At 35.3% G+C, this 13,374-nt stretch overlaps 2 protein-coding genes across 3 annotated transcripts in view; one reads left to right on the forward strand and one right to left on the reverse strand.

Moving 5' to 3' along the window:
* The window catches only part of LOC135796733 (26S proteasome non-ATPase regulatory subunit 1-like), a 98,487-nt gene that overhangs the window by 9,729 nt on the left and 75,384 nt on the right, over positions 1–13,374 (reverse strand). The window lies entirely within an intron of this gene.
* The window catches only part of 5-HT2A (5-hydroxytryptamine receptor 2A), a 37,112-nt gene that overhangs the window by 2,806 nt on the left and 20,932 nt on the right, over positions 1–13,374 (forward strand). The window contains 1 exon segment of the mRNA XM_065308865.1: positions 201–905. Within this exon segment, the coding sequence (XP_065164937.1) occupies positions 248–905 (658 nt within the window). The 5' untranslated portion in view covers positions 201–247.

The following is a 13,374-nucleotide window of genomic DNA, read 5'->3' on the forward strand; positions in this document are numbered from 1 at the left end:
GGAGAAGTGTGGAGAACACGTCAAGGCACTAACAATTAAGTGAAAATGTACGCTTTATAATCAAGCCGGGAGATGTATCCATTGTTGCCTATTATGAGCCATCTATAAACTAATTTATGTGCACTATTCAAATGAGAACTACTTGTTCCCAGATGGCGTTGCTAGTAAAATACGTAAATTTTGATTTTTTTGATTTGCAGATGAAGACAATTGATTAAAAATGATCGAGTGAGACGAGTAAAACGCGATGCCCACGGCATTGGCGACGACCACCATCGCCACCCCGTCCACAGCCACCACCTTCGTCTCCACCCTCGGCCTCCTGCTGCGATGTACACAAAACGCCACCCTCGGCGACACCATCACCAGCTCAGACCACTGCCGCGCCTTCACCTCCACCACCTCAAACACCACCCTCCCCAGCATTGTATGTCGCGACCTCGCCGAAAAACTCTACGTGTACGCGTGCAGTGCCCTGCCCAACCGGACAGACACGCGGATGTCGTGCGTCGAGTGCAACTCCACGAACGTGATCAACTTTCTCAGCCACAACGTGTCCGGCACGTTCGTGTTGGCGTCGCGAGCAACAGCCGGTGGTGGTTTCGGTGGTTTAGGCGGCGGTGATGCAGCCGCCCGCCGGTTTAACTGTACACCGTGGAACGCCAGCGAGCCGGCGGTGTGGACGTGTGCCGCCTTCGGGGAGGCGGTCGCGTGGGACTGGAGTTTCTTGTTCGTGGTGGTGTTCATACTTGCCGGCGGCTTGGGGAACATTCTCGTCTGTCTGGCGGTGCTGCTCGACCGCCGCCTCCGGAACTACACCAACTATTTTCTGCTCTCGCTGGCGATGGCCGATTTACTTGTGAGTTTGTTCGTGATGCCGCTTGGTGCTATACCGGGATTTTTAGGTAAGCAAATATTTGGCCCCTATTTATGTATTATGCTTAGATATAATTAAATTGGTTAACGGCTATAGCGCAAAAATCAATAAAATAAAATTAATCTATTATTTATTTCATTTAATTACTAGTTTTTGCCCTCGACTTCGTCCCAGTAGTTTTTAATAAAAATGTTATTCGTTTTTACTCTCTTGTTCTAGACATAGTATGTGTCAATTCTAACAATAAGATTCGCAATTTTATTTTAAAGAAATTAATTATATAAAGAATTGCTAATAATGCACTTCAGCGCGCCATCTCGGATTCAACTATTTAACTATAACTATGATTGAATCTCAATTGCCAACTTTTATCCTAAAAGGGCTGTCTTTAGGGTTTTCCCGGCAATTATTCAAATTTTTCTCATCATAAAAACCATCCTTGGGTTTTAACGCACATTATTAAAAAAGAATTAGCTAAATTGATCCAGGCGTTGTTGAGTTATGCGTTTTCCAAAAGATTTTGCTATTCATTTTTATATTAGAGAATAGATTTTAGCGCGAGGAATCAATTAAAAAATAATTTGGAAAAATATTTGAATATTTGAAAGTAGGTAATTGAAGGAATAAAAATGGTCAAGAATCGCAGATAAGTTAGACAAGTTTATTTCTATTCTTGGGCATTTTTTTCTTTCAAATCTGTCGGATAATAATACACAATTTTTTTCCAATAATTCTAAAAAATATATAAAATAAAAAATTATAATAAATCAAAGAATAAAAAAAAAACCATGCAAACACTCAATTATTTTTTTAGATATAAATTTTTAATTATTTCTCAAAATTTTTGTGATGTAAACATGTTAGTCAGGCTAAAAATATATAAAATTTATTACCGAAAGTATTACTAACTAATAAAAACACTTCAAACAAAAAATAAAGTCATAGAAATCAAAAAAAAAATAGTTTCAAGCGTATTTTTCCCGAATTAAAAAAAAACTGATAATAAAAATTCATAACCCTCATAATACGCGTAATATAAGTTTAATAACACTCTTTCACTGATACTTATATTTTTAATTTTATATTTGTATTTTTGTGTACGCGCTTTACTGCGGATGAACAGTTCGGTGGTCAGAACCTCAATCTAAAATCCAATATACAATTTCGATGCCGGCCAGGAATAAAATTGCGTCTACAAAAAATATTACATCGAGACAATAAAAATCTCATCGCCGAATAGCGCCCAAGAAAATGGCGCGAATATCTAATAAACTTTTTCAGTATATAGATTTTTTTACGCACCTTTTCTTTTATTCTTTTATTCAATAACTTAATATTGGAAACGTTTAATTTAACTGCAAATGCCCACCAATCGATGTTATTACAGCAGTGAATACGTTTGAAGATTAAAGAATTCTGCTTCAATTGCGAAAAAAAGCGAAGAAGATAAAATATTAATGAAAGATGGAAATATTGAAAAATATCATACATGCATAGATATGCAGAAAGGAAAACCATCAAGCTAAGTACCTACCACGGCCGTGTGTTTGGATATTTATATTATATGCGGACTTTGTAGTTTTCAATTCACGGAAGGGGGTGGCGGTGGCGGATGCTCCAAAAAGAACGAAAATGCCGGTCGGCGGAGAAAAAATGTTGATATGAATGCGAGATTAAAGCATGTTCCGATGAGCACGTGCGGCAATATACTTCTATGAAAATGTGATAGATGTGGTGTATGGATATTGCGTGCTGGCGGACAAAATATTTTACAAGTTATTACAAAGTTGAGTGTATGATATCAGCATATATTGATCTTACTTTTTTTAAATTAACTGTGAATTGAAAATTACACTTTATCATATTTTTTTATAACAAATGAATAAGTATTTGCATAAAACTGATTCAGACCTGCAAATGTAATTAATCAATTATTTGATAAGCATGAAGTTTGAGCAAAAAATTAAAAATTAAGTTTAACAAACAGTTTTTAAATAAACAAAGAAGTAAAACTGGTCTTTTTTTTTAAATCTAATGTCATTTTTTAAAATAATAAATAATTTTAATTTTTATGGACAAAAGCCAAAAAAAAAAAAAATTAAAAATTCCAAAATACATTTACAAAATTTAAAAAGCTTTTGCCCGCGATTTCTTCCCAGTAGTATTTAATAAAAATGTAATTCGTTTTTACTCTCTTGTTCTAGACATAGTATATGTCAATTCTATCAATAAGAATCGCAATTTTATTTTAAAGAAATTAAATATATAAAGAATTGCTAATAATGCACTTCAGCGCGCCATCTCGGATTCAACTATTTAACTAATATAACTATACTTGAACCTCAATTATTCGAATTTTTCTCGCCGTAAAAACCATCCTTGGTCTTGGACGAACATGTAAAAAAAAGAATTGGTCAAATTGGTGTAGGCGTTGTGGAGTTATGCGCTTACCAACAGATTTTGCAATTCATTTTTATATTATAGATTAAGGAGTACAAATTCCCAAGTATACTTTATCATATTTTTCTGCCATAAAATATAACATTTTTATGCAAAAGTTTGCATATTAACTTTGCGATTAGAGTATTTTTGAATAAATCTTAGAAAGAGACAAATGTGAGTCTCCAAACTCATTTGCAACACAAAATCTGACTTCGGTATCAAGTAAATTGCATTCAAAGTTGTAAGTAGAAAACTTCAGGTGCATCCCCTTGCACCTGGCATTGGGTCACTGTGTTTTATTTATAAATTCTGAGTGGTTGAAGTTTGGAGCGTCGGGGATTTAGAAAAGTGCATCATGCAACCCTGTACGATCATAATTGTCAGTTTGACAATCCCGAAACATTTTTCACATTTCCCTTACGAAATGTCGCCTTTAAAAATCAATTTTTGCCAGAGTCATAATCTCATTCTAATCATCTTATTTATCATGCCATCTTAAACTGTTTTACTACTGCGTATTTTTATCAGATGACATAAAAAACGCATCTTTGATATACTTAATACACGTTAAGAGCATTAAGAGCACAATTTATTGTTATAGACCATGTTGCTATCCAGTTTTACGGCGGAGGCGGCAGTAAATGCTCAAAATCTACGGCCATTAATTTCAACTCATCTTTCCAATTCAAAAATGTGCAATAGTATTGTCGTTGTACAACATTGTACAACATTTAACTCTAAGTAAAAGTTTTCCAACGAAATTAAGTTTATATTAATACACTCCAGAAAGGTTTACAAATGTATAGGTACTAACATTCGCAATTAATTTATTGCTTTACTTAGGTTGTGTTAACGTTGTGCCGTAAGTCCGCAGTCCATAATTTAGCTTTTATTTCAGCGTTGTAATCCATTGATGACAATACTAATGCGTCAACATAATCATTACGAGCACGCCACACGGTAAAAATAGCAAGCATAGCAAGAACAGCAGGAACATCAAAGATATTAAGACCTCTCCTAAATAACTTTTCCGTTCGCTAACATGCTGAGGTCCTTCCGCACCGCTCGACTCGTATACGAACTTTTTACAACGCTGAACGTTTCGCGCAGTTTGCACGCACCGAAGAAAAGATAAACAAAAAGAACGAAAAGGTGTAGAAGAAATTGGACCTACTTATATAGTCAATAACTTAAAACATAAAGAAACTTGTTTTTTGTCCTTCGTGAAATTTATATTCTCGGCGCCTCCACCAATTCTAATATTAAATTCAAAATTCTAAAAATATCTTATAAAATAATTTGATGTAAACTATTTATTATTTTAAGATGTCTATACGGGCATAGACAGTTCAAGTTTATATGCTAGTTAACTTGCGCCTCGTTAGTTTTTTTTTCGGACGTTTTTTTTAAGCCGCGGAGTAAAAATAGCCGCGTCCGTGCTATTTAGGATTGTAAACGAGGAGCAATCACGGTGCACACAGTGTAAGAGAAAATACAAACAAAACACGATACATAACTACAACTACATATGTAGTCATGTATGTAAAACCTGCACAACATGTGTGTGAATACGCGCAGCGTGCGTTTAGAGAGGAAAATGCACATTGTCAACCTATTCAGAGGAGATTCAAAAAGCGCACTGACGCGCCATGACACACTGATGGCAGTTTTCAAGCTACTTGCATATATTCACATACATATTTATATAGTATACATGTACATAAAACATAGTACGGATGAAAAGGTGCACGTTTTTGTTAGCGCCAAGTGTAGAACAGCGGTCTAACCTTTTGAAACAAGTTTTTCTTTAAAATAAATAATTAATTACGCTAGATGAAGCCCGGAATGAACGTTAATAATTTATAAATTAATTGCTTATTTTATTATGCACTTAATTATGTGAGCATTATGTAAACAGTAATTTTTGCGTTAATGTAATTAGAAAATAGTTTAGTTTTAATATTTGATAGAAATTATTATTTTAATCGTGTATAATTGTTTAAATAATTGAAATACACCTTTTTAACTAATTTATTCTAAACTAGCTCTAGCCTTTGAGTTTGTCGAGGTAGTTTTTATTAAAAACTATCTTTTGCCCGCGACTTCGTCCCGGTAGTGTTTAATAAAAATGTTATTCGATTTTACTCTCTTGCTACATAGTACATAGTATGTGTCAATTCTATCAGTAAGATTCGCAATTTATTTTCACAAAATTAATTATATACAGAATTTCTAATAATGCACTTCAGCGCGCCATCTCGGATTCAACTATTTAACTATAACTATGATTGAATCTCAATGCTAACTTTTATCCTATAGAAAAAAAGGCTGTCTTTAGGGTTTTCCCGGCAATTATTCGAATTCCCGTAAAAACCATCCTTGGACTTTAACGAATATTTAAAAAAAAGAATGAGCCAAATTGGTTTATGCGTTGATGAGTTATGCGCTTACCAACAGATTTAGCGATTCATTTTTATATTATAGATTTTACCCTTTAAGTATTAGTTTTATATTTTAATAGTTATTCTGCTATTCGGGACGCAGAGGAATTTTATAAATCATAAATCATCAAAATCTGTCCAGCTATTATTGAGTTATAAGAGTTGTAACTAACTCGACTTTGTTAAATAAACGTAAATTTACTCAAAAACTGATCAATGTAATAGTTTTGTTTTCGGTACATTTAATTTTTGAGTTATTAATTAATTTCTTATCAAAACCAATTTTTTTTTTAAACTAGTCCGTTATTCTTTAGGTAATGCATGCAAATGCAAAATATCGTTGATGAAAAAATCTGACAAAATGAGAAAACGGGCCAAGACTACCAGAGTGCTAGTTGAGTCTGAAGTGTGGAAGCTGGTTCATGACTAAGTGCAAAAGATGAAAAACTAACACGCCTGATTATTCAAGTGACATTTTTCCGCGTAAGCTTGGCGGAAAATGCAGAAAACTTCCTATATAGTTGTTGTCTAAAATTTAAGTCTTAAAAATTGAAAAGTTTGCTTTAAATCAAAAACTTCGCTATACTCTCCAAAGCCCCAACAGTATCCGTTCAAGTTATAAGTGAAATCATTCATGTGCATTTGAATGTGTTATCAAAGTTAAAGAAAGAATTTTGACAGCTAGATTTCGATTCTTTTTACCTGAAAAGTGCAAAACAAAAACCGCTGAATCTCTAAAATGTTACATAGATGCATGAGTGAATGATATCAGTTATTTTCAAATGAATAAATGCATGACATATTTTCACTCGGATATCTATAACATACAAGGTGTTCAACAATAAGAGAACATCTTTCAAAGAAATGAAAAATTACGCTGAGATAAAAATATTAAATAAATTGTTGTGTATATAATTTTTTAGTTATTAATATAAAAGGTAACGTTTTTCGTTGTGTATGTGTTTTTAAGGGTTGAAAATGTTTTTCCTCTCTACTCGTCCACATCAAAATGAGAAATGAACTACTAGTCGGCGTCGCTCGCGAGCGCTCATTGTGTGTTTATCTTGCGCACTTTGTCCCCGAGTCCAAAGAGCATCCACCATTCAGCCGCCGCTTTGCACCCCCTGCTCCCCACCGGACGTTGCTTTTGTTAGCCTATTTACAAATGTGTGTTACATCCGCTACTTTTAGAATTGTCACATCATATTTCTCACGGTGCATGTACAAAAAACTTTATAATTTCAAAATAAGCTTAGTTTTTGCTTCTTGCAAAAATGAGCAAATAATTTTATTTTTTATTTGTCGACGCAGTTATATATAAAAAAAACTATGTAGATAAATGTGTCGATGTGACAAATCACCCCGACTGGAAGGTGGGGATGGGTGGTAAAGAATAAAATAACGATCACGAGTGGCACTTTGAGGACACTTGACACGCACATTTTTCTGTTCGGCGCTTTCTTCTCCGCGCCGCCATTCTATTTACCTTACATTCCACAGCCATCCCCAATCCATCCCTCAAACCAAATCGACTCAAAGTGCCACTTTCGTCAAGGTTTCTATCGCCCGCGATAGCGCTGGAGATTCAACTCTCGGTTTCACTTTCCGACTTTCACCGAGAAACTAAGAATGAAGAGAAAAAACGCATAAAAAAGTATAACACGTCTCGGTTTCGCATATCGCAACGCCGTAAAAAGTTGACAGTCACTCAGTCAACTCAACTCAACTCGTCAACTCGTCGCGCGTAAAATTTGTCCCAGACTCTAGACTTCCAAACTACTACACACCCCATGTGTGATAGTAGTTGGAATTTTATTAAAGCAGAATTTTACAACCGTCTGCAATCAGGTATGCGAAGAAGAAAAAAATTCATTTCTACCACAAAAACAAAACTGTAAAAGTGTAAACCTAACCTCAATTGAAAATGATGGCTTGTGTGTAATTTTCTTATTATCGCATTGTGACAACTGTTTAGTCAACCCTCGAGTTGGTTGTTTGCGCAGCGCAGAGGTCTCTGATAACGTCCTGCATTTGTTATCCTTCAAAAGGTCCCGCCGGGGACAATGTTAGAAACTAACGCATACAAATTGACATGCCGACATTTGCTTAAACCTGAATCTCTAAAATATTCGAATATTTCAGTAATATAGCAGGGATTATATTCTGGGTCAGACTAGTGATTCGAAATTAATAACTTTAACAACTTTTCGATTTGACGTTCGGATAAGAACGGTGAGTGGAGTGCAGGCGAAAAGCTGAGAATACTCGAAACGCTCAATACGTCACATCCCATTACGCATCCATCTTGCCATCGCTTCGTGAGCGGTAATCTAAAGTCTGGGTACACAAAAAACTTTCGCCGCCGCTTGAAACGATGGAAAACGAATTCGAATGCGAGACGAATGCAAATCGCGCGATTAACGAAAGATGCGACATTACGACATTGCACATTCATCGCACAGTCCTTAAAAAAAGAATTTGAATTTTCGGAAGGACACGTTGTTTCAGTTAAAATTAAAATTAAAGCCGCCGGCTTTTGTTTACGGGTATTTTTAGCCCTCCAAAGTGCGCAAGCCTGCCAAAGGTATCCGAAGGTATTTTATGGTTGTTATAGACCCTCACCCTTGGAGCATATAGTGTTGTGTGTTGTATTTTGTGCTTACGGCGAGGGTTTGAAAGAGCTGAAAGAGATTGGAGGCACGTAACCGGGGCGTTTTGTTTAAACGCCGGTGCAATCCGTAAGGATTTACAACGGCCGAGATTCGACGCCCTCGTTTTAACTACGCCACCCACATCAACAAAAATAAGCTGTAAAAATGGATTCTTTCACGTTTTAACTTACAACTTAGAAAACTATATAACCATCATACATTGTTATTGTGTTTTAACCTAGTTTATAGCGCATCTAAATGTCAATTTTACTATAGAGGTTATAATGGGGTTGAGAAGATATCGCGCTCGCTGGCTTGGCAATTTGCACGCGCGCCCACGCCGCAATTTCACACAATATCCGATGGCCGAAAGCCGGCAGAATCAAGTTTTCACTCGGGGTTTCAGTTCGGCGCCGACGACAAGCCGAGGGTAACGTAATACCGATCAATTATCAAGTTAATACCAAATTCGCGTTAATTAAGCGAATCGAGCATACACTCTCTCTCAAGCAAAATCAAACAAAACAGACTTTCCAATTATAATTATTAGATAAAATAGAATTGAACAAACGACAATTCCAATGCATTGCTTTGCACGTCTTGTAATCAAAGGTAAGCATCGTTTATTTACCTTCAATTTACTTTCAGCTAAAATAAACTATCGAACATGATGTTCCATCATCAATCTGTTGATTGTTTGCAAATGCGCGTCTGGATGCTACATTTATACTTCGAGAATATTCTCGCAATCAGTTTCCGGTTGCGCGAAAGCAAGAAAACTGGAATCTCGTATGATAATCTCGCGGGAGATAAGGTCAATAAAACTAGACAGCTTTCAGATGATTTCCCAAATGCAGATAAAGTAATAACGTTAAAAAATGAAGATTTTAGCTGCGCTCCAAAATCTTTTCTTTCTAGTTGATTATGAAAGCTTTGTAGCTGTTATTATTATCATTAAGCTCGTGCGCCGTCAGTTTTCAATTAAAATTTAATTACACACCGCCACAACGGACGTTGTAGTCGGGAGCTAAAACGCTGAAATATCGCGTTTGATCGGCGTAATCAATATTATAAAATTTCAAATTAAATTAGTGCAGTCAGTGTCGGTAATTTAGGCAATTTTTAATTTTTTAAACAAACTTGTAAATTATGCCGTAATTGTATTCGGTATATGAGTTAAGTGCATAATTTCATGACGGCAATTTCAGGATAAGAGATTTAATTGCCTAAATGCGAATTTCCTGCATTTCCACTGCGCGAATTCAATCGAATGACAATTTCTACAACCTCGTGCGCCACTTTACAAGCAATTAAACTGTACTTGTTGAAACACGCGCGAGTAATTACGCGCTGTGCTAAAAATTTAATTTATTGTGTGTTAAATCATTAATGTTTGCACACATGTTTTAAATTGAGTGCCAAACACACGGATTTATTTGCTACAATTTAATTAAAACATTTGTTTTGTACATCAAATGTTTGAAAAAAAAAGGGAATATAGGTATGTATTAGGTTATCTATAAATAAAAGAAAGTCGGCGGTGTTATACTGCTATTTATATCTCGGAAAACAGCTGAGCCGCTTTTTATGATGTACGATTTATTGGATTTGTCTTTGCCCAGATAGTACAGTCATTTGGTGCTAAAAAACGTGGTTGCTTGGAAAATAGTGTTGGATTGTTGAAAATTGGTATTCATATAGATTTCGATGTGCTCTTTACGAATTTAAACTTTGCCACCTCGTATCTTGTGCGCTCGCGCCACCATCTTGGAAAAATGGTGCCTAAGAACAGTTTTTTGACCATATCTCCTTTCCGACTCATTTTACAATAAACATATCTATATAATAAATTAGACTAGAGAAAATTCCCTATAATTTATGTAAGTACCTTTTTCTTGTAAAATTAGTAGTTTTGGCGTACGGGCGCCGCAAAGTCTACTTCAACATTCGTTTTTGTCAAAAACTCATTTCCACGTCATCATGACTTTGCAATTTTTGCTTGCTATGATTTGAGGGGTGCTCCGGCTCCCCCTCGCTTGTTGAAAGTTTCGCCGGCCGAGTATACTTTTGTTTTAGTATTTCTTCTTTGAGTCATTATTACATATTTGTCGTTCTGAATAGTCGTGTCGTTTGCATTTTTGACGCCATGGCAGATAACGTAAATTGTTTTATTTGTGAAACTCCACTGCAAGATAGTGAAGTGATTGAAGTGAAAGAAAGAGGATTGAAGACTTTTCGTAAGTCAAGCGTTAATTGTTATAGGCGAAGATGTAGATCTTCTTATTCTTTTAACGGCGCTATCAATGCATTCAAACATATATTTACTAAAACCAGGGAAAGGAAAAATTTTGCAACAAATCTATTCAACCAAAAGCATCATCGATCAAACGGCGGCAGATCACATATTATTTTTACACGCTTTTAGTGGCTGTGATACAACATCTGCACTTTTTCATCAAGGAAAATTAAAATTTATCAATGTACTCCGCAAAAATCCAGATTTAAACGAAGTTGTCCAGGTATTCAAAAACCCAAAGGCTTGTCCAGAGATCATTGCTACAGCTGGCGAACGCTTTCTTCTTAAATTATATAGTTACAGTGATGTGAAAACTATGCAAAATATGTCTTTAAACATCTATAGATATGCCAGCTTCACAAAATCAGCATACAAAAGTAAATTTAATATTGCATCGCTACCACCAACAGAAGCCGCAGCCCGACAACATTCATTCAGAACTTATCACCAAGTTCAGCAGTGGTACGGGAATGAACTAAATGCAGAACAATGGGGATGGAAAAAAAGCAAGAATGGGCTAATTCCTGTCACTACACTCGAGCCCCCAGCTCCCGAAACATTGTTAAAACTAATATCTTGCAAATGTAAAAAGGGATGTCAGAAAGCCTGCGGCTGCAGAAAGGCTGGATTGAAGTGCTCCGTTATCTGTACAAATTGCAGTGGTGCCTGTGATAATTCGCAAATTCCATCACAAGATAGCGATGAAGAGGAAGAATCGATTACTGTTTTTGAGCACACGTACGATGAACTCGAGAACCAAGATAGCATTGAAACGATAATCCCATCGCGGATAGTATGGCAGCAAATTTTACCTGTGATATTTCGATCGGTCCTGAAAACAATTAACGCACAACACCTGGCCCATCGCGAAGAGCGAATCGGAAGATAATCTATTAAATTTTGGAATAGTGCGTGTGGATTAGGCCTACTGGGGATACCACGATAAAAAAACGCGCCACGTACTCTCCCTCATGGTGGTGTGGAAATGCGTTTTTGGCAAATACGAATGTTGAAGTAGACTTTGCGGCGCCCGTACGCTAAAACTATTAATTTTACAAGAAAAAGGTACTTACATAAATTATAGGAAATTTTCTCTAGTTTAATTTATTATATAGATATGTTTATTGCAAAATGAGTCGGAAAGGAGATATGGTCAAAAGACTGTTCTTAGGCACCATTTTTCCAAGATGGTGGCGCGAGCGCACAAGATACGAGGTGGCAAAGTTTAAATTCGTAAAGAGCACCTCGAAATCTATATGAATACCAATTTTCAACAATCCAATACTATTTTCTAGGCAAAACTACCAAATGACTGGACTAAGAATAGAAAATAACTAATGAAACATCAGAAAAATTCCAGATGAAATAAATTAGAGATGAAAGAGTATTTTCTTGATAAGATTATAAATATAACAAGACTTGCTATATTTTAGTGAAAATATCTTCAAATTTTAACTTTTAATTTAAACAAATTGAATGCTATTAACTGAATGCACTTTAGCGCCATCTTGATTTGAATTATTCTATAATAAAAAAAAATGAATCGCAAAATATGTTGGTAAACGCATAACTCAATAACACCTAGACCAATTTGGCCAATTCTTTTTTTAAAATATTCGTTAAAGTCCAAGGATGGTTTTTACGGCATATAAAATCCGAATAATTGCGGGAAAACCCTAAAAACAGCTCTTTTCTATAAGATAAAAGATGACATTGAGGTTCATTCATAGTAATAGTTAAATAGTTGAATCCGATATGGCGCGCTGAAGTGCATTATTAGCAATTCTTTATATAATTAATTTCTTTAAATTAAAATTGCGAATCTTATTGATAGAATTGACACATACTATGTCTAGAACAAGAGAGTAAAAACGAATTACATTTTTATTAAACACTACCGAGACGAAGTCAAGGGCAACTTTAATCTCTATTTTAAACCATTCAAGTTATAATTCTGCAATATAAAGTAGCCTATTAGCTTTCGTTTTGCCGCAAATATCTGTATATAAAAATTTATCAAAATAGGTGTAATGGTTTTGTCGTGAAAGCATCACAAACAAACAACAGCACTCTCATAATCAAATTTATAATATTATGTATTGCGTATGTTATCGTGTGACACCTGATATCAAAAGTAGGGCAATAATACTACTTCAGTTATTCAATATAGCAATTAATACCCCAGATTTACACTTTTTTTTCTAGAAAATTGCATGATTTACAAATTTTCATTTTTATGGGAATTTATATACCTTTCAATGTGTAACTGAGCAAAAACAGTATTAATAGTAGTGAACAGTGTAGATATAAGCTATACCAGACCTAAATTAATCATAACCTAATTACAATAACAATTTTTTTGCATCATAAAAATATTGTTTGATACGCAGTGATAATTTGTTTGTCGGCGTCGACATCAAATATTAACTTATGTTATCAGCGCGCAGCGCAATCGAATTGCCGATGAAATCACACGAAATACAGCGATAACATAGTTATTGGTGAAAATCCAAGAAAACTCCTCGAGTAAAACACAAAACTTGTTGAGGAGTCGCTAACTTTCGGTAACTTCTCGACGTTGTTTACTGATTCAATCAGATATATTTTTTGTGCAAACAACATGCGACACATCGCAGCACTCGTGCACGTACCATTCGCGTAAAACTC

Source organism: Atheta coriaria, unplaced genomic scaffold, assembly GCF_025399875.1.
Source record: "Atheta coriaria isolate IRGN ID8LTWV9N9 unplaced genomic scaffold, Caltech_Dcor_3.1 hic_scaffold_7_pilon, whole genome shotgun sequence".
Taxonomy (NCBI): domain Eukaryota; kingdom Metazoa; phylum Arthropoda; class Insecta; order Coleoptera; family Staphylinidae; genus Dalotia; species Dalotia coriaria.